Source organism: Vulpes vulpes, unplaced genomic scaffold, assembly GCF_048418805.1.
Source record: "Vulpes vulpes isolate BD-2025 unplaced genomic scaffold, VulVul3 u000000678, whole genome shotgun sequence".
Taxonomy (NCBI): domain Eukaryota; kingdom Metazoa; phylum Chordata; class Mammalia; order Carnivora; family Canidae; genus Vulpes; species Vulpes vulpes.
The window spans coordinates 565,478-590,301 of record NW_027325803.1 but is presented as its reverse complement, the minus strand read 5'-3'; the positions used below and the strand labels follow the sequence as shown (position 1 = coordinate 590,301).

Sequence of the window (24,824 nt, the reverse complement as noted above, 5' to 3'; positions counted from 1 at the left end):
TGAATGTGCAGGGACGGAAAAGGAGATTTAATTTCATGCCTCTCCTACCAATGTGAGTGCTGTTCTCTATATTTTAGCTCAGAGAATAGTCAACCCTGATTAACTATCAAAAATCATATGATGATCTAGGGGCACCTGATGGCTCAGTCAGTTAAAGCATCTGCCTTTGGCTCAGCTCATGATTCTGGAGTCCTGGGATTGAGCCCGACAGCAGGCTCCCAGTTCAGTAGGGAGTCTGCTTCTCCCTGTGCCCCTCCCCATGCTTGTTCTCTATCTCTCTCTCTCAAATAAATAAATAAATAAATAAATAAAATCCTTAAACAAAATATCATATAAGGATCTTATTAAAATGCTTATTTCCAGAGTGCCTGGGTGGCTCAGTCTGTTAAGCATCTGCCTTTGGCTGGGGGTCATGATTCCTAGGGTTCTGGATCAAGCCCCATATTGCACTGGGGTCCCTGCTCAGTGGGGTGCCTGCTTCTCCCTCTCCTTCTGCCACTCTCCCTGCTTGTACTCTCTTTTTCTGTGTGTTAAGTGAATAAATAAATAAAATCTTTAAATACAATAAATAGCCTATTTCCATTTCCATTCCTTCCTAGGAGATTCTAATCCCTTTAGTTTGGAGTTCAGCCCAGACAATCTGTATTTTTAACAAGTACCCTAGGTGATTCTGATGAACTGTAGTTGGGAAGCAAGATATTATATCCTTTATCCCACAGTGATGTGGCCCATTTTGCAGATGAGAAAGCTGAGACTCAGAGAAAAATTAACTTGCCCCAAATCACAGTTAGCCTGACCTTCTCCAAAGCCTCTATGTTCCATATGACGCCAGGCATTACATTTGTTAGCATGGGCCTGCAGAGTAGAGAGCCTCTCTCCATGCAGGACTGGAAATTCTGACAACAAAGTCCTTGGCAAACACCCTACATTCCTCTTCCCTATTTCCACTGAATGTGGTGAGAATACATATTGTATTTGATTCCTAAGCCTGTTATAACAAAGTACCATGGGCTGGGTGACTTAAAACAACAAATTTGTTTTCTCAAAGTTCTTAGAAGCTCAAAGTCCAAAATCAAGATGTTGGCAGGATCATGGTCTCTCTGAGGGATCTAGGGAAGACTTTGTTCCATGCATTTTTCTTAGCTTCTGTTGTTTCCCGGCAATCCTCGGCATTCCTTGACTTGCAGCAATGCGCCTCCAATCTCTGTCTCCATCTTCATGTGTTGTTCTCTCTACATGTCTCTCTCTTTTTTTTTAAAGATTTATTTATTTATTTATTCATGAGAGAGAGAGAGAGAGAGAGAGAGAGAGAGAGAGACAGAGACACAGGAGGAGGGAGAAGCAGGCTCCATGCCGGGAGCCGGACGTGGGACGTGGGACTTGATCCCAGGACTCCAGGATCACGCCCTGGGCCAAAGGCAGGTGCTAAACCGCTGAGCCACCCAGGGATCCCCTGTCTCTTTTCTTTTTATAAGACACCAGTCATACCAGGTTAAGGACCTACCCTACTTCAGTCTGACCTCTTCTTACATATTAATTACATCTGCAAAGACCCTGTTTCAAAATAAGGTCACATTCACAGGTACCAAGGTTAGGGCTTCAACATACCTTTTGGGAGGGGAATACCCCCCAAATATCTAGGATAATCAGGAAGTATCAAACAAAAGCAGGATTCTCATGCTGGACTTACACACCCAATCACTATGGTGATACTTAGTTTCTAAAAGCAGGTACAATCCAAGGGCCAGATGGGAAGAGAAGCTGTGGTGGGCACAGGGGGAGATTTGGGCACTGTGCATGGCACTTGACAGTTAAGGACTTTGATCTGGCATCAAAATAGTTCATAAATCTGGCTCAACTAGATTTTATTCATTCAGTCAACAGCTCTGTAGGCTTCTCATGTGCCAAGATTGGGTAGGGAGCAAGGCAGGTGGGAACCATTCAATCATGGCTTCTGGTTTATTGGGGTGACTGACCACCAGAGGATCACACTAATGAGGGCACAATTACAAACTAAGATCTGTGCTCTAAGAAGAAACCTGGTGTCACCAAGGAGACCTTCCTGTTGCTGTATTTACTCCCTCCCCCCCTTCCTTCCTTTCCCTCCCATTCTTCCTCCTTCCCTCCCTTTTATCAATTAACCTTCTCTTGGGACACCTGAAGGTATTGCAAAATCTCAGTGAAATAGAGGGAATTAGAGCATTCCTAGTAGTGTGGGCGTAGTAACAACCCACACTGCAGGATTGATGGGGTAGAGGCTGGGAGACGGAGGGGTGGGAGGCTTCGTGTTAAAGGGTAAGGGTGGGAGAGTGTCCCACCCGGGTTTTCCCCCTACTGTGCAGTGAACACGCCCTGGGAGATTCATGGCCAGTGGGTAACAGCTCTTAAAGCTTTTACCAATTTGAAGCTGTGGACCTCCTCCCCTCCAAAAATCCCTTTATTGTTTGGCCCTTATATAGCATGTTCCCTAGGATGCCAAGATAGCAGGCCAAGCCCTGGCCAGGGTAGGGTCAATGCCTAGAGAAGCCCCACTCTAACCTGGCTGTAATGGCTGTGAAATCCTGCCTAGCCTGGGGAAGCTCTCAAATCTGGCTCCGTCTCCCTCCCTACTACCATGGTCCCAAGGTCTCACTGATGAAGGATACTTGGAAGGCAGGCAAGTGGGGACACTCTTAAAAGGATCTGACACTACTCTGGAAGGCGTCCTCCACCCTTTCCCAAGAGATAGCTAGGTGACAAAAACCTGATTGGATGATAGGCTCAAGGAGGGTTCATCAGGTGAAAACAGCCCGCCAACAAGCCCTAGACTTAGGAACTCCTGTGGCAACCCTCTCCGGTCCCCTCCCTCTTGGGGAGCTTTGTACTACCACTCAATAAACCCTGCTTGACTGCCCACCACTCTGCCTGGCCACCTCTTCATTCTTTGAAGTGGTGTGACCAAGAAGCAAAGGCACCAAAGTAAAAACGAATCCTGTAGCACCATCTCTTACCTCCCTGTGACCAGGACGGTCAGGCTCCTTCCAATCTACCTCCCACCTACACAGGTGTCAGAGGGATCCTTCTCAAATGCCAATCAGACTGGGCACTCCCTGGCTCCCACTGGCCTCCCATTTCCTTCAGGGTGGCTCTCAGTGACCTGGCTCCCATCTGGTACTCCAGCCCCACTTGCCTCTTCCCAGGTACCCTTCAGCTACTTGTGGCTGCCTCTACACCAGACACAGCATCACTTCTCTGTACTCTGCCTGGAATTGCCTGTCCGGTCCCGTTCTGGTGGCTAACTCCTCCTGATCCTTGGACAACCACTTCCATCAGCTTAAGTGCCCCTTTTCAGAGCTCTCACCTTCTCCCACTATCACATTGTGTTGCAACTTTCTTTCCACTGAGACATCCTTTTTCCTTTTTTTTTTTTTTTTAAGAATTATTTATTTATTCATGAGAGACCCAGAGAGAAAGGCAGAGACACAGGCAGAGGGAGAAGCAGGCTCCTCATGGGAGCCTGATGTGGGACCCAATCCTGGATCCTGGGATCACGACCTGAACCGAAGGCAGCCTCCAACCATTGAGCCATCCAGGTGTCCCCCCCTTTTTTTTTTTTAAAGATTTATTTATTTACTTGAGGTGGGTGGCAAGCACAGAGGGAGAGAAGCAGACTCCCCGCTGAGCACAGAGCCTGATGCGGGAGCTCGATTCCAGGACCCTGGGATCATGACTTGAGCCAAAGGCAGACACTTTGGGCCTGAGCTACCCAGGTGCCCCTAACTGGGACATCCTTGAGGCGGGAACAATGTCGGATTATACTGTGATCTTCCCCCTACACGTCTCCCTGCCCTACCCCCAGCCACACTGTGTGCCTAGGAGCCGGCACCACAACACGACATCCCTTAATGCCCAGCTAGGGCTCCACTGCCCACCTGACCACAAGCTCTGGCCTTGGCTGATAGATTTATGTTCCCAAATAGACTTTGACTGTGACCTGACAGTTTTGTGGATGTGAGCCTTCACTGCCACCCCTAGTCTGCAAGTGCCCCGAGACCCGGCCCAGAGAGCTCCCAGACAGAGGTCACTAGTGGAAAGATGGGGTCTCACAGAGCTGCTTCCGTTCCCTCCACTTCTGCCAGTAGTCAGTGAGCTATCCCTGAGGTGCTCCTGTAGCCACCCCCCTTATCCCAGGACTTCTCAGGTTCCCCCCTCGGTCTTGGGGGTGGGGGAGCAAAGGGGTATCAGTCCCCTTCCTTCGGAGCCTGCTCCTGGGTCGGCAGGGCCAGAGGATGGGTAAGGCAGGAGTAGGATGCTCAGGTGTGCTGGATTCTACGGTCCTTGTGAGTACCAATCAAAAGCCTGGGAACTGAACGTGCGGGGGTGGAGTAGGGGTGCTGAAAAGGGTTTCATAACCTGCTTTCTGGTATGGGTGGCAGAGACTCAGTCAACCATCAGGGCAGGTTAATGCTCTGAAGGTGAGGAAACAATCTCTAGGCAGGAAAGGGACTTAATCTGCTCCCTACCACAAGAAAAGAAAGCCTCTGCTTGCGCGGTCCTGCTGACCTGGCAATCAGGACTTCAGATCTTGGTTTTGGAAAGCTGGCCCTTTTCCAGAACCAAGACCAGTCTTCTTTAAGAGTTCTACCATGCAGGACCTCTTCCAAGTTTCATCATTTACTTTCAATGCACAAGCCCAGGACCAGCCCAGCGCAGCTTAGCTGTCAGGCTAGTGGATTTTTTCCAACCTTCTCGGACCACCCACCCATGAGGGTCAGACAAGCACACATAAACCCCTTGGCCTTTTGCAGGGACTCATCAAGAAATCGGGGAGGGCAGACAGTGCCCGAGTCTGGGGGACGGGGCTCACTGATCCAAAGCTCAAGGGGAGGTAGGGGTGGGGGAGGAACTCCCTAAAGAGCCCCTCCTGTCAGCTGTGGAGACTCACCTCTTGTCACTGGAGTGATTGATTTCAGGGTCTTGCCAGCAACATTCCTCCCCATCTTCTTTCCAGACTTGCTGTTGAGTTGCAAGTGGTAGGGTCTGCTTGAGATCCTGGGGCTACGTGCCCCCCCAGCACCCCCTCCGCCTTCATTGGCCAGAGTCCTTCCGGCACACAGCACTCCTCCCCCCACCCCTAGCCCCAGCTGACTTGAGCTGGACCCAGAGGCTTACGAGGCTGTTATCTCTCAACAGACAGCTGTGCAGGGCTGGAGGCAGCAGCTTATCAGGGAGCCTGCAGTGATTCACAGCCCAAGTTCCAGCTTCTCTGCTGAATAGTAATTTCCAGCAGTGGATTTGTGCTCAGTCTGTCTCCTCCCCCTCTCCCAAGGGTGTGCTGTCCTTTCTGAGAGAGCAGTGAAGGGGAGATCCTACGGATGGCGAGGAGGGGTTTGGTGCCAGCTTTCTGGATATGGCTGTCAATTGGCAGGAGGCGGCAGGTTTAGGGAGCCCCGTGGGGTGTGCCTCCCTTGGCAGTGACCCCCAGGAGAGTTCACTGGGGCCTGCCGGCCTGCCTGCCTTCCCAGGAAAGCAATGAGCTCCTCTCTTTCCCTCAGTGGTGGTGCACGGGGGGGGGGGGGGGGACGACGACAAAGGCCCCCTTCCGGCCACCAGCCCCTGAGCCTAGAGCCAGACAGAAAGCTGGGAGAGGGAGAAGAGGCCAGGGACTGGGCAACGTGCCCCTTGTTCCATCTTGGAACAAGACTCCAGGCTGGAGGGGACGGGGACCCAAGGCCGCAGGCCAAAGCAGTTTCCACATAGGTTAAGCGCTAGGAAAGAAACCTGGGGCCAGAGCCATTTTTGTGTTTGTTTTATTGGAAGCAGGACTCCAGCTCAGGGGGGAAGGCAGAGAGTTCTGTCTGGGGTCTGTCCTTCTGGGCCAGCAGGGGAAGGGGGACTGTTAAGAGAGCTAGAGCCCATGGGGGCGCCTCTGCACCAAGATAGCAGGATGCTCCTTAACAGCAGCAGGGTAAGGAAACTAGAAAGGAAGAGGTCTTCCCGGGTGACATAGACCCCCCCCCCCCACTGTCCTGCCTTCCAGCCGTCTGCTGTCCTTCCTCGCCCCTTGCCTCAGCCGCCAACGGTGGAGAGGGTGCCAAGAGCTCTCCTGGGGCCACACACTGTCCTCGGGAGCACTGGATGCCTCCAATCCTCGGGGGTCCTGGGCAAGGCTCAAGAGTCCCCCTGCCCACCGTCCCCTCCCCGAAGAAGGTCCCAGCATGGCTCGGTGGACTTCTGCGTCTCCAGGCAGCCCAAGTGGCGGAGCAGCCAAGCGCCCACGACGCTTCCCTGGGGTCCCCGCCCCGTGGCCCGGGCCCCGTGCTGACGGTGCGAGGAGCTACGTCCGTCCCGAGCACCTCCCCGGCACCGAGCACCGGGGCATGAAAGGCTGGAGATGCGGCTCAAGGTCGGGCTCCCTGGGGGGGTGGTAGGGGGCGGCCCCGCGAGCTCTCAGGCCGTCGGACGCTCCTCCGCTGCCCCAGGCTCAGGTCGCAGGCGCTTGGCGGAGCCTTCGGCAGCCGCGGCTCCCCCCGGGCTCCGCTTGGACGTCGGCCCGGCGGGCTGCGACGAGGGTCCCGGGTGGGCGTCCGGGGGCTGGTAGCCGGGCTGGCGCGGATCCAGGGCGTCCTTGCAGAGCAGGATGGCGAGGCCGGGCACGTTCTTGAGGACACTGAGGCTGGCGGCCGGCTCGCCAGGCCTGTGCCCCGGCGCGGGCCCCGGCGGGAGGCTTTGCCACACCTCGCGCACGCTCCGGTAGCGCAGCCGCGTGACCTGGTGCAGGCCCGCCAGGCGGCGCTTGAGGATCTCCGCGCACGTGACGGTCTTGGTGGAGGCTCGACCGCAGCCGCTGAAGACGATGGCGCGCGTGGCGGGCTGCGCCATGCTGGCCGTGGCGAAAGCCAGCAGGTTCCGGATCTTGCTGCCCTCCTTGACCCGCATGTGCACAGCGCCCGGCGCCAGGTCGGCGAAGGGCCCGGAGCCCGGGCCGCCCCCCTCGGCCCCCTCGCCCCCCGGCGCCTCCTCCGAGCGCACCTTACGGAAGTTCTCCATGCGCCGTCGTTGCCCGGACCGCGGGGGCGCGGACTTGGCCATGGGGCCGCCTCAGCCCTGGGGCTGCATGGCCGCCGCCGCCCCTGGCCAGGGCCCGCAGGGCTCGGGGTGCGGGAGCACCGCGGACGCCGGCGGGCAGGCTGGGACGGCGCGATCCTCGCCCCCCACCGTCTCCAGCGGGCGCCGCTCTCCGCCGCGCTCTCCGCGCCCAGGGCTCCGCGCCTTCAGCGGCCGCCCCGCCCGGGAGCCCGGAGCCCCGCCCCCGCCAGGCCCCGCCCCCGCCAGGCCCCGCCCCCGCCAGGCCCCGCCCCCGCCAGGCCCCGCCCCCGCCAGGCCCCGCCCCCGCCCGAGCCCGGGCCGCCTCCGGAATCCAGTCCCGAGTCCCGCCACCGGAGCGGTGCGCGGGGAGGTGCGGCGGCGGCGCCGGGGCGGAGCTGCCGGGCGCAGTTCCCCCGGAGTCGCCATCTGCCCTCCCTGAGCCAGCCCTCGTCAACCGGCGACCTGCATGAAAACTGTGTGTGCGACGCCAGAGCCGCCTCGAGCCGGGCGCCCCAGCCCTTGCGCCCCCGGTGCCCTCGCAAGGAGGTTTTGCCCCCCGTCCCCGCCCCCGCGCCCGAGCCGCTCCTCCCGCCTCAAGGACGGCGGGGGCGCGAGCCGCAGAGTGCGGGGGCCCGGCTGCAGCTGCGCCCCGCGCTGCCCTCGGAGCGCCACGTCGCGGCGGCCGGGGACGGGTGGAGCTGGAGCTGGAGCTCGCGGACCCCGGCCGGCCCCGGGCCGGGGGTGAGGCTGTGGGCCAGGCTGCCCCTGCGGCGCGTGGCACGAGCCGGGGAGAGCCCCTCCCAAGGGCGCCGGGCCGCCTCCGCGCGTGGAGCGTCCACTGTTAGGGTAAGCCAGGCGCTGCTCCCTGGTGACGTGGACCCCCCTTCTTCCCAGGAGGAACTCGTTGACGGCCAGCCGCGGCCCCCTGACACCCAGTGGGGTCCATTTCCAACAAGGAGGACCGAGGAAGGCAGGTTTTGAGAGGGAGAAGGGTGACAGGTGGGAAGTGGAGGCCGCGGAGGCGGTGTGGAGCCACCGCGTGCCCCTCTCCGGGAACCCCGCCGGCCGGGAGAGGCGGGACAGAGCGGGGCTGGGGTGGGAGGACAGGATGGGCACGAAGTTCGCAGGCACTGGGCCCCCCGCAGCACTGCCCTGGCCCGCGCGGTCGGGCGGGGGGAGTGGGGCGGCCCCGGCCCGGGTGGGGGCGACCAGCGCGCGGCGAGCCCCGGAGGCGCGGCCGGGAAGCCTGAAAGTGCGAGCGGCCTGGCAGGGCCTGGGGGTGGCGGGGCCCGGCCCTGAGCCCGGGGCTGCCTGCCGGGGTGCCCCTCTCCATTCCCACCGCTCCTGTCGCCTCCTCGGCATCGGGTTTGTCCTGGGTCCCGGCCCCTGCTGTTCAGACCCCGGGCTGACCCCGCTACCGCCCTCGGGGAACGGCTGCAGGGTAGACTCGGCGCGCTGGGCTCGGGGCCCTCGGGGTCGTGCTCCGCTTGGAGTCGCGACTGGGGCTGTGCACCAGCTCCCGCGGGCCCCGCGAGGGGCAGCCACGAAGGCCGAGGCACCCCAGCCTCGAGACAACACGCAGACGGCCTGCAGCGCGTGGCGGGGAGCGGAGAACCTCACATTCCGTTAGCGCGGGGTAGTTGTGGCACTTAGAGGGCAGCTGTTTCGGCTAGGCCTGAGAGCCAGCCCTGGAACGGGGGGAGTCGGGGAGGAGCGAGCTCGCCATCCGCAGGGGCATGCAAGCCTACGCCGGCCCTTCACTAGGAGGGCCTAGGCCAGGGCTGCGGCTGGGCGGGTGGGCCCTCCAAGGCGCGCCCCCCCCCCCCCCCCCCCGCCAGCTGTGGGGCGCTGGATTCACTCCGCTACCCAGGGGAGGGAGAGCGCGGGAAGGGCCCGCGTCCCCCCGCCCTCTTCCCCGCTCCCTCTGCAGCACTTAAAATGTAAATGTACATCGTGATTAGCCGCAGGGTCGCTAATTACCGCCGAAGCCATTCATTACCCTGTCAACGCGCGTGCTAGCCCGCCGGCTGTGCGCTCCCGCTGGGCCGCGGGGGTGCGGGGGGCGGGGCAGGGAGAGGCGAGAAGGTTCGCGCGGGGGCGGGGAGGGGGGAGGCGGGGAGGGCGGTGCAGGAGAGCGGAAGCGGCCCGGGAGCCGCGCGGAGGGAGGATGCGCCCCGCGGAGCGCAGATGCGAGCGGAGCAGAGGGCTCAGCCCCGGGCAGGTGGGCAGAGCACTGCGCCGCGACCCCGCGACGGTGAGAAACGTGGAAAGACGGTCGAGGCTTTCTGTTAAAAGAGCTGGGTGGAAAAAATTAAAATAAAAAAAAAAATAAAAGAGCTGGGTGGGGCCACAAGTATTTTTCTTTTTTTTTTTAAGGCAGACGGGTGGGGAGAAATCTATTTCCATATGTGCGTGTTTGTAGATGTAAATGTATTTTAAAATATCTTTAAGAAAAGAGCATACTGCATCTGTTACCTCTGAGGCAGCATCCAGTTTTTTGAGCCTCTTCAAGAACTACTGAATACAGAATTTAGCGCGGAGACTTGGAACAGCCTGTGTAAAGGAGGCACTGACCGTGCAGAATGAGCTTCTTTGCCTCTCTGTGACCTTGGGCAATTTGCTTAACTCCTGTGCCTTGATTTTCTGAGCTATGAAATGGGGCTAACGTAGGCACCTGTCTCTTAAACTGGCTGTGAGACACATAGCAGTCTTAGGAACTTGGCTGGTAAATTCTCAGGAATGTCAGCTAATATTTTTCATGTATTATCTGAGATTAGAATACATTTTACAAAAATTTTACAAAAATTTTAAAGGGAGATGAGGGAGAACGGAAAATGGGCAAAACCTTGGCAAGAGCAGTTTTCCTATACGCCACTGTTAGTGGCAGCTTATAGTCCTTGCACTCTCAGAGAAGGTGGAGGGGTGGCTAGGCTGGAGCCCAAGCCCAGCCAATGCAGCACCAGTCCCTGCCTTGCAAAAGGACCTTTCCAGCAGTGCACCCTGCCTCAGTGGACAAGTCTCTTCTCACCCCAAGATTGGGAGAACCCTGTCCCTCAGGACAGGTCTCCTCCTCTGTCTCCAGTAGTAGGAAGAATGAGCATGGGGAACTCCTAAACTAAACTTTTGAAGGGGGCCAGAGGGAGCTCAGACTTACCGGGCACCTACCAAGTGCCCAGCATTGGGCCAGATGCTCTCAAAGATCTATTCCCTGATTCAGTTTTCATAATCTCCCTTCTCATCATACGGAAACAGGCACAGAGAGGTTAAGTAACTTGCCCAATCATCACAGCTAAAAAGCAGCAACCACAGGTGTTTGAATACCGGTGCTCTGACTCAGTTTACTACCTCACCTGAGTATAAGAAAGAAGGAAACTCTAATGATTAAGCTGCCCAGTAAAGGTTTGAGTTGATTTTGGGGAGAGTGGGGGTTTCTACAGTGGGGAAGGTACAGTGATTATCTATTGCTGCATAAAAAGTTATCCCCCAAACTCAGCAGGTTGAAACAAATTCACATCTTACACAGTTTCTGAGGGCTACAGACCCAAGAACAGCTTGTAAGGTGGTTCTAGCTCAGGGCCTTTCCTGAGGTCACCGCCAAGATGGCAACTGAGCCTGGGGGAACTGCTCCCCTGCTCACTCACATGTTAGTTAGAGGCCTCAGTTCCTTATCACGTTGGATGTTTCCATAGATGTGCTCATGACATAACAGTGGGTTTCTGCAGAGCAAGTGATGAGAGACAGAGAAAATAGAGAGAGACAGGATGAGAAGGAAGCCACAGTGCACTTTGTAACCCAGCTTCCTCTGAAGAGGAATTAGGTTCTATTTCCTGAGGAAACAGGGTCAAAAATGTGCAGAGATTTTAAAACCACAGCAGAAGGGGAGTATTTGGGAGGCAGATTTAGGAGGAGAGGCAATCAGGAATCAACATATTGAAGTAAATATGTGGAAAGAATCAGGAAAGCTGAATGTATATCCTGGCATACAGAAAGCACTTAATAAATGTTTGCTTGTTTGTTTTTAAAGATTATTTCTTTGAGGGGGGTGGTGATGCCTGGGTGGCTCAGGGTGCCATCCCGGAGTCCCAGGATCGAGTCCCCACGTCAGGCTCTCTGGGTGGAGCCTGCTTCTCCCTCTGCCTGTGTCTCTGCCTCTCTCTCTGTGTGTCTCATGAATAAATAAATAAAATCTTTTTAAAGAGAGAGGGAGACTGCACACAAGTGTGGGGAGGGGCAGAAGAGAAGAGAGGGAGAATCTTTTTTTTTTTTTTAAGATTATATTTATTCATGAGAGAGAGAGAGAGGCAGAGGGAGAAGCAGGCTCCATGCAGGGAGCCCGATGTGAGACTCGATCCCGGGTCTCCAGGATCACCCCCTGAGCTGAAGGCAGAGGCTCAACCACTGAGCCCCCCAGGCATCCAGGAAGAGAGAGAATCTTAAGCGTGCTCCACATTCAGCACATGTCTGATGTGGGGCTCGATATCACAACCCTGAGATGATCTGAGCTGAAATAAAGAGTCTGAAGCTCAACTGACTGAGCCACCCAGGTATCCCCAGAATCTGCTCTTAATCCTGGCACTACACCCCTCCTGGAGGAGGAAGGGGCAGCAGGGCTGAAAGCCATCAACTATCAGCCTCCCTAGTTATCCATAACGGAGGTCCTGGAACTCCAGGGTAGAGTTCTCCTCCACCTGGGATGGAGGGCACCAGGGCTGCTCTTCCTTTTCCAGCTCTGACCTGGGATAGAGCGAGGGTGCTTAGTTTATCCCTTCCTAGAATTAAAACTATCCATCAGGGGTGCACTGAGTTTTCCCACAAGTTATAAAATGCTTGCCCATCCAACACCCAGAAGCAGCTAGTGGGGTGGTTAAGAGTGTGGACTCTGGAGCCCATTGCCTGAGTTTGAATCCTAGCTGTGCCCTTGGTCAAGCTTTGGAACTTCTCTGTGCCTTACTTTCATCTCCTGTTAAATGGAAATGGGGATGTAAGGGGTAATAGTACTTACCTCTTGGAATTGTCTCGGGTTATCCCCCCAGTACTGCTATGGGATCATTACTCTTACTTTTCAGAGACAGGACAAACCCTTTGCACACTCAGCTACTGAGCAGTAAAGCTGGGGGCAGATGGAAGGTGGGGTAAAAACAAAAAAGCAAACAACATAGGCAGAACAGAATGTTCACCTCCATGAGGCAGCCAGAACTGTCGGGCCCCAGCTGTTAGGCAGGAATGCGGGCCCAGTGGCTTTAATTTGCTTGTGTGTGATTTAACACTTTTGGCTTCATTTCAATGGGGAGTGGCTGTCTCAGCTTTTCTCAATATCACATATACAGAACCTTCTCCCATCACGTCCTGTTAGAGTCAGGCTTATGAAAAACTGTATCATTTTGTTGCTGTAGAGGCAGGCAGTGTCTGGAGCCCTGGGAAGATGCCAGGAAACAGTCTTCTCTTCCCTGGATCACCTCTCTTCCAAACAATTGTCCCTTCCCTACCCCTCTGTGGTGGTGAGAATAGAAACGGGTCTTTTTATCTAAGACCCCTGTCACCTCATCCCCCGTCCTACCTACCAGCCCAGAACAGAGCCCCCAAATCAAGGTGGTGAATTGGAGCTCCTTCCAGTTCAGGGAGCTGCTTGGTCAAATCCCCTTTATGGCCATGAGGGTTCCCTGTTACCACCAAGTAATTAATTATGTCTTTCCTTCCTTTGAGCAAAAGATGAAGTTAACCAAGTGTGCCTGCCATCTATTGTTCGAAGTAAGTCACAAGGTGCCCTGTACATACTGTCCGGGACGATAAATTGTATGTAGTTCATCAGGGGAAAGAACATCATTTTGTTTGCAGAGTTTCTGGGAAAATTCCCTCTGCCTAGAAATTATGTATATTTGCTGATTAATGGCCTTCCTGGTGAACCTGCCTCCGAAAAAGTAATAGAGTTGTGAGTGGGTGTCACTAGCCCCCATCATTCCCGCCTCCTCCAGGAGAGGTCATGGGTACAGGCAGATCTCTGAAGTAGTTGTCTTTTCTGCCCACATATTTTCACTGTGGGTTGGGGGTGCACACCCTTCAGATTCTGCCCTGAAGTCCAAGTGTTTTCAAGAAAACAAGCCAAGAAATGTCATGGTTTTATGTGACAGCTTTATGTTTTAAAAATGTTATCAACCTGTTTCAGCCCCCTATTGCTGGGTAACAAATCACTTTACAACATCATTGCTAAAAATAATAATTTATTATTTCTAATGCCTCTGTAGTTCACTAGACTCTGCTGGGAAGTTCTTCTGTACCACAGTGTTGGCTGGGGTCACTCCTTTGCATTCAGCTGGGAGCTCGACTGGGGCTGGAACACCACAGGTGGCTTCACTCACATGTCTGGTGACTGAGCTGGGCTGGTTGGAATGGCTAGGGCTGCTGGCTGTGCTTTTCTCCACATGGTCTCAAGCTTATTTCTTGAGCGGCATGATCCCCAAAAGATGACAGTGGGGGCCGTGATGCCCTGCAAGGCCCAAGCCTTAATGCCACACATTATTACTTCTCTTGCAGTCTGTTGGTCAAACCAAGATAAATATCCAGCCCAGATTCTAGTTGTAGGGAAATTGTACTTCTTAGTGGAAGGCCTGACCTTCATATACAGCCATGGGAGCCTTTGTAGAAATGGTGGCCATTCTGTGGACAGTCTAACACATCAAGTAACTTAGGCTTTTTTTTTTTTTAATTTTTATTTATTTATGATAGTCACAGAGAGAGAGAGAGGCAGAGACACAGGCAGAGGGAGAAGCAGGCTCCATGCACCGGGAGCCCGACGTGGGATTCGATCCCGGGTCTCCAGGATCGCGCCCTGGGCCAAAGGCAGGCACTAAACCGCTGCGCCACCCAGGGATCCCAACTTAGGCTTTAAAACACACTTTACAGTGTGTTTTACAGGTCTGTGTGGCTCACAGTGGCGGTTTCTACTTAAACTTTTAACAAATTCACCTGGAAATCCCTCATGAACCAGGAGTTGTATTTTTTTTATGGTGGGAGGAAGAGGTGGGGAATAGCCAGGAAAGGAGACCCTGGGTTTTCTCGTGGAACTAGGCACTGCCCATGCCAGACTATTATTACTTCCTTCTTATTAATCTGCTTTTGGGACTACCATCCATCAGCCTGAATCTCAAAGCTGCACAGTTATAACCTGGAGGGAAGAAGGCCGAGTGATTGCTGAGATTTTTTTAATGCCTTGGTGGGATCACCACCTTTGACTTTAGCCTACGAAATCATTGCAGGATTTTTTAAAAAGGATTTTTATATATTTATTCACAAAAGACACAGGGGGGGGTGGGGAGAAGCAGGCTTCATGCAGGGAGCCTGATACGGGACTCGATCCCGCGTCTCCATGATCAGGCCCTGTCATTGCAGGATTTTAATCAGGCCTATATTATTAGATTAGTACTTTGGAAAGGTCACATAGAATGGCAAGAGGCCTCTGTTCTAGTTACCAATTGCTGCATAACAAATTATCCAAAACGTCTTTATGTAAAGCAATAGTTTGTTATGCTTCCAGATTCTGTGAGTTAGGAAATCTTTTTTTAAGATTGTATTTATTTATTCATGAGAGACCGAGAAAGAGGCAGAGACATAGGCAGAGGGAGACACTCAACCACTGAACCACCCAGGCATCCCTGTGAGTTAGGAATTTAAGCAGGGCTTAGCAATGAATGGCTTGTCTCTTTTTCCATGATACCTGTGGCTTCAGCTGGAGGACTTGAAGGTTGGGGACTGAAATGATCTGAAATTTTGTTCACCTGCTTGTCTGTTGGTTCTGCTAGCTGTCACCTGAAAGCCTCAGATCCCCGTGTGGGCCTTTCCATGTGGTCTTGTCTGCTTGGATTAGTTTGGGCTTCCTCACAGCATGGTGACTGGATTCCAGGGTGAGCATCTAGTAACAGAGAGAGAAGCAGACATAAACCATGTTGTGCTTTATGACCTAGCCTTGGGTGTCACACAGTGTCATTTCTGCCACATTCTGGTTATCAAGGAAGTCACTGAGCCCTGCCCAAGTTCAAGGAGAAAGGAAGTACGCTTTACTTCTTGATAGGACATGGCAATGTTCTGGAAGAGCATGTGGGGCTAGAAATATTGCTGTGGCCATTTTTGGAGAATATAACCTGCTGCCGCCTCAAAGAAGGGCATGGATTCATGCATGTCATTATCCCTTTAAAGTATGCCCAGAGTCTGAGCACTCCTCCCTCCTCTAACCTCATCTTCCGCTCTCCTCACTCATCCCATTTAAGTCCTACCAGCTTCCTCATTTTTCCTCCAACACTACGAACATACTTGTGCATCAGGGTTGTTGTACTTGTTGCTCCTTCTGCCTGGAGGGTGCATCCCACCAGCTCCCTCAGAGTGGCAGGCTCTGCTCAGATGTCACCTTTTTCAAGAGGCCTCCCTGACCACCCTAAAATAACAATCCTCCTCCTTCAATCTCTCCCATTAGAATGTAGGTTCTGTGAGGGCAGGAACTTTGTTCTGTTCCCAGCTGCATCTCTAGCACCCAAGAACAGTGTCTGATACTCAGTGCACAGTATTTGTTGAATGAACGAGTGATTGGCTTCTTTGAGTGTGAAAAGTCAGCATCCCACTCTAAGACATGGTCTGGAGCAGCGAGTGGTTCTAAAAGTGTGATTCAGGGATCTTTGGAGGTCCTTAAGACCTTTTCTTTGGCCGGAGAGAGGGGAGGGGGAGATTAAAACTTTTGTTTTTTTAGGGGATTCCCGGGTGGCTCAGAGGTTTGGAGCCTGCCTTTGGCCCAGGGTGTGATCCTGGAGTCCCGGGATCGAGTCCCACATCGGGCTCCCTGCATGGAGCCTGCTTCCCCCTCTGCCTGTGTCTCTGCCTCTCTCTCTCTGTGTCTCTCATAAATAAATAAATAAAATCTTAAAAAAAATAAATAAAACTTTTGTTTTTAAAAATATTTTATTTATTTATTCATGAGAGACAGACAGAGAGAGAGAGAGAGAGAGAGGCAGAGACACAGGCAGAGGGAGAAGCAGGCTCCATGCAGGGAGCCCAACTTGGGACTTGATCCCGGGTCTCCAGGATCACGCCCTGGGCCAAAGGCAGGAGCTCAACCGGTGAGCCACCCAGGGATCCCCAGAGGTCAAAACTTTTTATAACAAACTAAGACATTATTTGCCTTTTTCATTCTTATTATTTCACAAAGGTTCAGTGGAATTTTCCAAAGATTGCATGATATGATATTTCAACAGATTAAATGCAGAGGCAGGGGTGATTGGGTGGCTCGGCTGGTTAAGAGTCGACTTTTGATTTCAGCTCAGCTCATGATCTCAGGGTGGTGAGATAGAGCCCCCTGTTGGGCTCTGCACTGGGCATAGAGCCTGCTTAAGATTCTCTCTCTCCCTTTGCCTCTGTCCCCTCCCCCAACTAAAATGATAATTAAACAAAAATGCAGAAGCAGATATGGGACTTCAGTTATCTTCTATGAATCCAGATATTAAAGAGAACTGCAAAATTATAGAACAGTGCTATACTTCTCACTGCTTACTACTTTTATATGTGTGTTTGTTTTAGAAAATATAAATTTTTTAATGTTACCATGTAATGAGATGATGATGATGATGATGATGATGATGATGATGATGATGATGATGATTTAGAGAAAGAGCATACATGAATGAGGTGGGGTTGGGCAGAGGGAGAGAAAGCATCTTAAGCAGGCTTTGTGCCCAGCACAGAGCCTGACATGGGGCTTGATCTTAAGACCCTGAGATCATGATCTAAGCCAAAATCAAGAGTCAGTCACTTAACCAACTGAGCCATCCAGGTGCCCCTATCATTGTTATTTTAAGTGAAATTATGGAGAAAAAAGTTTTAAATTACTGGTTTTAATTCATAATATAGTAAATATTGGTAAATAACTCAAATTTACAAAGTTCTATGGTGTTATAAATAATTATAAAAATGTAAAATGGGGACACCTGGGTGGCTCAGTGGTTGAGTATCTGCCTTTGGCTCAGGTTATGATCCCAGGATCCTGGGATCGAGTCCCACATGGAGCTCCCCACAGGGAGCCTGCTTCTCCCTCTGCCTTTGTCTCTGCCTCTCCGTGTCTCTCATGAATAAATAAAATCTTTAAAAAAATGTAAAATTGTTCTCAAACAAAAATGTTTGAGAGAGAAGGAAGTAGAGGCTAAACGGGATGCTACAGAATTGGGGATTTTGGAGCTGATCAGCAGCAGTTCCAGAGAGAAATGAGGGTTGGGAAGAGGTGAGAGGCCTGAACCCAGGGAACCCTGAGTCAAAGTATGTAAGGGAGCCTAGCATCACAGTGGCCCATTCTGCCTTTGGATGACAAGGCCAGGGCTATCAGTCTCTGAGTTTGGTGATAACCAAAAATATTCTGGGGACTGTCATGTATGATATTAACTGGTTATTATTTTGGTTGGTCCAAAAAGATGATTTTTGGAGGCATATGCATAACCATATTTTTATTTTCATAGTAAGTTGCATATAAAAACAAAAGAATAAAGCAGACAGATCCTTGAAATCAAAAGTGAAAAGCCTAATATGAGTGCTAGAAGCAGCTCATGCTGGCCCATGAGAGCCAATTGTTAAAATTTCAATTTTGTAATCTGCTGTTCAACTACAACCATTATTAAAAATTTAATTATATCAGCTTACAATTAAGCTTGTTGCAGTAAAAGAAAAGTAAAATATTAAAGTCATCATTCAAAACTCATTGCTTTCTAATAACTTTATGACATTTTACTATTCATGCTCTTTTTTAAAAAAGATTTTATTTATTTATTCATGAGAGACACGGAGAGAGAGAGAGAGAGGCAGAGACACAGGCAGAGGGAGAAGCAGGCTCCATGCAGGGAGCCCAACGCGGGACTCGATTCCAGGACTCCAGGATCACGCCCTGGGCTGAAGGTGGCGTTAAACCGCTGAGCCACCTGCGCTGCCCTCATGCTCTTGAATTAAGTTATGCTTCTTGTATTGGTGTGGCAGTAACACTATATAAGAGTATGCTGTGGTGGTGCCTCTTTACCGGACCCAACATTTAGTAACATCATGTTAGTAGCTTGAAATCAGCCATGGGGGATGTACTTACAGCACAGAAATTAGCAAACACTACAAACACAGAGTTTGACGTATTGTTATTTATTTGTTAATTATCACATTCATTCATCAATTGTAACTATAGGTTATGGAGACAAGAGTAAAGGAAAGACCAATGAAAGCATTCTTTGAGGATTGATTGGCTATATGGAATTGATAATAAACTGTATTGTATATTTTATTATGTATAAGTTGTGTGTTACACGTCCTTTATATCAGTAAAGCTTATAATAAATATATCGGTACTTTTTTCCCCTGAAGAGCCAATTGTTAAACATTTACCAAACACACTACTCAACTGAGGTCCACTGTCCCTGAGACTAGCAGTGGGATGAGGGTATGCAACACAGATGACGGCCTGCTCCCTCACCCCTGGCCCTGAACTGTCTGATGGGGCGTCAGATACGAAGGTAATAATACAGCCCTGGGTGATGAGGAAGGAAGGTGCTGAGGTATCTAGTCCAGGGAGGTGTCCAGAGGATCTGAGACTCACATGGGCGCTCAAAGGATGAGTAAGAATCAGCTAGCCAAAGGAACACCATGAGCAATGCTCAGCTGTGGGCAGGAACAATAGCAACAGAGGATGGAAAGTTGAGGACCCCCGGGCGTGCTATGCCTGCAGTTAGTGGGGTCAGGTTTGGATGGGCAATTCTGTGCTAATTCGACAAGTAAACAGTAGGTGTTGCATGTTCAGGGCTTCTGGCTAGACTGTAAAAGGTGGCGGCGATGAAGATGAGCTGCACAGGCCATCCGGCTCCCCGCACCCGCTCTGCTGCCTGCTGAGCCACCAGGCTGGTGGCCAAGCAGCTCTTGCCAGGGTTAGTCACTGCGGGCGTGGCTGCCCCCAAGTGGTCCGTCGGAGGCACTGCTGGGAGCAGGAAGGAAGCACTGAGAAGCCACCGTGGACTAGGGCCTGTGACACCCACAAGAGGTTGGGGATTGGGAATTATACTTGTTTCCTACACTCAAGCTGTTCCAGTGATCCCCATATTTTCAAGCTAACAAAACTGAGTTATAACCTACACACAATAAAGTACACAGATCTTCAGTTTTCAGTTTAATAAGTTTTGATAATTTTATATAACTTGTAACTACCACCCAAAACAAGATCTAGAATATTTCTATCGCCCCAGAAAAAGTTGTTCTCTTTTTAGTCAGTCAACTCGCCCCTCCCACCTACCCCACAATCAGCAGCCCCTAGGTTCATTTGTATCACATTAACTTTCCTGTTGTTAAACTTCATGTAAGTGGAATCATATAGTATAGCTTTGTTTTGGTTGTTTTGGTCTGGCTTATTTTGCCTAATATAACGTATTTTAGATTCATCCATATTGCTGCATGTATCCATTGCTCATTCATTTTTCTCCTTGAGTCATATTATATCGTATGAATATATAATAATTTGTTTATCCATTCTTTTGTTGCTGGCTGTTTCCAGTTTTTAGCTATTATGAATAAAGTTGCAACCAATTTGCAAGTCTTTTGTGAAGTTATGTTTTTATTTCTCTTGGGTTTATACCTTGCAAGGTCAAACAGTAACTCTATGTTTAACTTTTTGAAGAACTGCCAGATTATTTTCTAAAGTGGCTACACTATTTTACAATCCAGAGTATGAGGGTTCCAATTTTTCCACATCCCTGTCAGTGCTTAGTATCTGTCTTTTTGATTATAACTATTCTAGTGGATGCACAATGGTGCTTCATTGTAGTTTTGATTTGCATTTCTCAATTTACTAATGATGATGCGTGTATTTTATTTTTTTTAAGATTTTATTTATTTATTCATGAGAGAGAGAGAGAGAGAGAGAGAGAGAGAGAGAGAGAGAGGCAGAGACACAGGCAGAGGGAAAGCAGGCTCCATGCAGGGAGCCCGACATGGGACTCGATCCCAGGTCTCCAGGATCACACCCTGGGCTAAAGGCAGGTCTAAACCACTGAGCCACCCAGGCTGCCCAATGAGTATGTTTTAATGTGCTTCTATCAGCCATCTGTATATCTTCTTAGGTGAAATTTTCTTCCTTCCTTCCTTCCTTCCTTCCTTCCTTCCTTCCTTCCTTCCTCCCTCCCTCCCTCCCTCCCTTCCTTCCTTCCTTCCTTCCTTTTTTTATTTTTATTTTTTTAAAGATTTTATTTATTTATTCATGATAGACATAGAGAGGGGTGGGGGCAGAGACACAGGCAGAGGGAGAAGCAGGCTCCATGCAGGAAGCCTGATGTGGGACTTGATCCCGGGACTCCAGGATCACGCCCTGGACCAAAGGCAGGCACTAAACCGCTGAGCCACCCAGGGATCCCCTCCTTCCTTTTTTATTTTTTTATTTATTTATTTTTCCCTCCTTCCTTTTTTAAAAAAAGATTTATTTATTTATTCATGAGAGACACAGACTCAGAGAAAGAGGCAGAGACACAGGCAGAGGGAGAAGCAGGCTCCATGCAGAGAGCCCTATGTGGGACTCAATCCTGGGACCCCAGGATCATGCCCTGGGCTGAAGGCAGGCGCCCAACCACTGAGCCACCCAGGCGTCCCTTCCTTCCTTCCTTCCTTCCTTCCTTCCTTCCTTCCTTCCTTCCTTCCTTTCTTTTTTCAAGTAAGCACTATGCCCAATGTGGGGCTTTAACTCACGACCCCAAGGTCAAGAGTTGTATGCTTTACTGACTGAGCCAACCAGGTGCCTCCTCATTGGAGAAATTTCTATTCAGATCCTTTGCCCATTTTAAAGGTCAGTTATTTTTCATTGTATTTTTTTAAAAGGTTTTATTTATATGAGAGAAAGAGAGAGAGTGGGGGGTGGGGAGTGGAGCAGAAGGAGAAGTAGGCTCCTCACTGAGAATGATGCGGGGCTCAATCCCAGGACCCTGGGATCATGACCTGACCTGAAGGCAGATGCTTAATTCTACTGAGCCACCCAGGTGCCCCTCGTTGTTTTATTGAGTTTTGTGAATTCTCCATATACTCTACATGCAAATCTTTTATCAGATATGTGATTTGTCAGCACTCTCTCCCATCCTGTGGGTTGCCTTGGTGGAGTTTCCAGTGTGGTGGGGGAGAGAAGACAAACATAGGGAGCGGGTGGTAGGGAGGAGGTGTGGAGGGGGGAGGCACTGTCCAGGGGGCCTACCTAGGGTAAACTTTCTGAGTTTGAGGGTTCCCCACCTTGGTAGTAAGTGGACTGGATGAACTGCTCTGACAGTGCCATGGTTCTGCAGGCAAGAATGTGTGTCATCGTATACGCAGTGCTGTGTGATCAAGCATATATGCTAGGTGTCAGGGACCTAGTATCTCACGAGACCAGAAGCATGGGGTGGGATGGGGAGCAGGAGCTTCTTTCTTAAGAAAGGAGACTCCATATTGCAAACTTCAAGGACTAACGGGTTACCTTGAAGGCAGCATGATGTGGCTTGAGAGCCAGATAGATTGAGTTAAGATTTCAGTTGTAGTAGATGCTACTACATAGTGCTCTCTCCATACTTCCTTAACAATTTTTGATGATTTCTTACTGCAAGCCCCTGGGATTTGCTGCCTGAGGGATTTCTCTGCTCAGAAGGCACACAGGAAAGTCTGGAAGTGCTAGGAGCAGTTCTAAATCCTTAGTCTCCTCATTTGCTTGGCAGGACAGCTGTGTTGCACTCTGCACTGTGTCTCAGAGGTCCCCAGTAGGATGCCTGCCACCCCTGCCACCATTGCCCACAGTGGTAACCTGCTCATTATTGTACCTTGAATTGGTTTCCATTCATTTCTTTGCTTCTACTAGAACTTCCTGGGATCATCTCTCAAAAAGACCATTTGTACTCACATCCTTATCTCAGTGCCTGCTTCTGAGGAAACCCAACCTAAAAATACTAGTTCTTCCATGTCTTAGATATATCCATTTTATTTCCTTGGGCAGATCACTTTACCTTTTTGAACCTCGCTTTTCTCATGTACAGATTGGGGATAATAGCACAACTTCATGGAATAGTCATGAGGCTTAACATCTTACTCAGATATATTAATGGTTTAGTAAATGCTAGAAAAATCCTCTTTTATTTTCAGTTGTTTACTGGCCTGTAACAGGTGCTATCCCAGAGGTGCTTTGGTGGACCTGCCTCATTCAACCATAGCTGGGCAAGAAAAGCCAAGCAGCCTGGAGCTGGCCCAATGAGTGATTGGATTATTGCTCCCAGTTACTTGCTCCCTCCCTGCAATTAGACGTCCCCACTGTCTGTCATGCCTTGCATCCTCTAGAGAGAGTGTATCTTCTGTCTCTCATGCATTAGCCCTATGACATTCTTTGGTGAGTGGCATGTGACATTTGCCATATGTGATAAGCTTTAAACGTATGATAGCATGGTTTGGCTCAGGCTTTTTCATTCCTGCCCCTAACCATAAGAAAAACATGTTCCCAGTGCTTAGCACATAGTATAAACCAACACTTATTAACAGTGTATTAGGTACTGTCTTTGAGTTCCATGTGTCTACATGTATTAATTCATTTCATTGTCACAGAAAACCTAGATACAGGTTCTGTTATCACCACCTTTATTTTATGTATGTGGAAAACTAATGTTCAGTAAGAATGAGTACTTTGGCCAAACCAACACAGCTGGAGAAAGGCAGGCAGTCTGCTTTGTAGGTCCATATTCTAACCACTGCATCATGCTGTTTCCCATTGTAGGTGATCAGCAAATGCTTATTGAATAAAAGTATGTTTAAATGATTGTTATCATTGACAGCATTGTTCCTTTCCATTTATCCACACTCCAAAGGTATAATCCAGTGGGACAGAGATGGGCTTATGACTTTGGACCTGGATGCTTTTCCTGCCTTAATTGTTGGACAGATAAGAAGCCCTTCTGAATCTCCTGACTGGGGAAGAAAAATCATCTGAGGTCATCAGTTAGGAACCCAAACATTTCTCCCATAGGACCCACAGGAACCACAAGATATCTCCTGTAAATTCTATGTGGAATCCAGACATACACCCTGTAAACTTATTTTTTAAGAATATTTTATTTATTCATGAGAGAAAGAGAGAGGCAGAGACACAAGCAGAGAGAGAAGTGGGCTCCATGCAGGGACCCCGATGTGGGACTTGATCTCGGGTCTCCAGGATCATATCCTGGGTTGAAGGCAGGCGCTAAACCACTGAGCCACCCAGGATTCCCTACCCTGTAAATTTCCATGTGGACCTCAGACCCCTCTCCTAAAGGCTCATGTCAACCCCTATATCTTTCCTGAGGCTCACATGGACTCCCAACATCTCTCCTGTAGGAGCCATGTTTGACAACGTCCTCAGGTTCCCATTCCTCATCTTATTGGGTCCTCCCTAAGGCTCTGTAAATCTGCTAAAGCTTGCATTATAGCAGGGGGAGAGCACTGACCATATGAGTGAACCAGGGACAGGACTAACAGCAGAACCCAGTGTCCTTCCCTTTAGCACATGCTTCTCCACTCCTGATTGGCCTGGTGGCTAGATTATGCATCCTACTCAACTCTCCATAGCCCCTGAGACTCCCTCCCTTCCCTTCCCTCTCCCTGTTTCTTGTCTGCCTTTCTTCACTCCCACCCCCTTTCCATCCCAGCTGTGGGAGTGTGGCCCTACTCGCAGCAGGCTAGAGCCGGACAATAGGCCCTTATTCTGGGCAAAGAATCCCCTCAGTGTCTCCCACCCACTGAGGCCCCCTTCCAGGCCCAGGATGGTGTGAGTGGAGGGCACTGTGGAGGGCAGGAGCCATTGGCTGGCGGGACAGAGGGTGGCCCTGGCTTTAGAGGTCTCCATAGGAGGTTTGCAACATAAACACTGTTCACAATAAAAGCTTGTCTTTCACTCTCAGCCCCATTTCTCCAAGCGGGTCTCTCCACTGTCACTAGTTCTGGGCTTTTAACTATTTACCCTAGTCTCTATTCTCTTTAGGTGTTCATCTCTGCGTATTACAGTCTTTTTCATTCTTTTTTTCTGTGTCTTGCTAAACTTCTGTCTTTCTATTCCTTTGTGTACCTTGCCTGTCCCTATTTCTCATCTCTTTCTCACTTCATCACGTTCTCCCTCTCTCTTCTATCTTTCCATATCTTTTTTCTTTCCAAATCTTGATCTGTTTGCATTTCTCTCTCTCTGTCTCTCCATGTTTCTATGTCTCTATGTTGGTGGCTCTCCTCTTGTCTTCCTATTTTCTATCTTTCCATAGATCTATGTGTCCATTCTCCATATGTCTTGTCTCTGTCTCGTCTATGATTTTTTTTAAATTTTATTTATTTATTCACGATACACACACACACACACACACACACACACACACACACAGAGAGAGAGAGAGAGAGGCAGAGACACAGGCAGAGGGAGAAGCAGGCTCCATGCAGGGAGCCCGACGTGGGACTCGATCTTGGGTCCCCAGGATCACGCCCTGGGCTGGAGGCAGATGCTCAGGCGCTGAGCCACCCAGGCGTCCCTCGTCTATGATTTTTCAGCCTCCATCCTCTCTTTGCCACTTCGGGCCTGTGGACCTCAAGGAGCTTCATCAGGTGTCCTGCTCGCAAAGCTCTTCCTTTCTGATACGTCCCTCAGAGTGGCGTGGAGGTTATTCTCCCCATTTTACAGATTTGGAAGCTGAGGCTCTGGCTACAGGTGCCAGGCTACCAGCTCCGGGCCTTTCTCTCCCCGTCCTAGCTCT

The 24,824-nt window shown here is 50.7% G+C and overlaps 1 protein-coding gene across 1 annotated transcript; it reads right to left on the bottom strand.

The window, feature by feature from the left end:
• Positions 1 to 6,011: 6,011 nt before the first annotated feature.
• Positions 6,012 to 7,232, bottom strand: RPP25 (ribonuclease P/MRP subunit p25). The gene has a single exon (XM_025985571.2). It carries the CDS (start codon positions 7,069 to 7,071, stop codon positions 6,430 to 6,432), a length of 642 nt encoding a protein of 213 aa, XP_025841356.1. The 5' UTR covers positions 7,072 to 7,232; the 3' UTR covers positions 6,012 to 6,429.
• Positions 7,233 to 24,824: the final 17,592 nt, after the last annotated feature.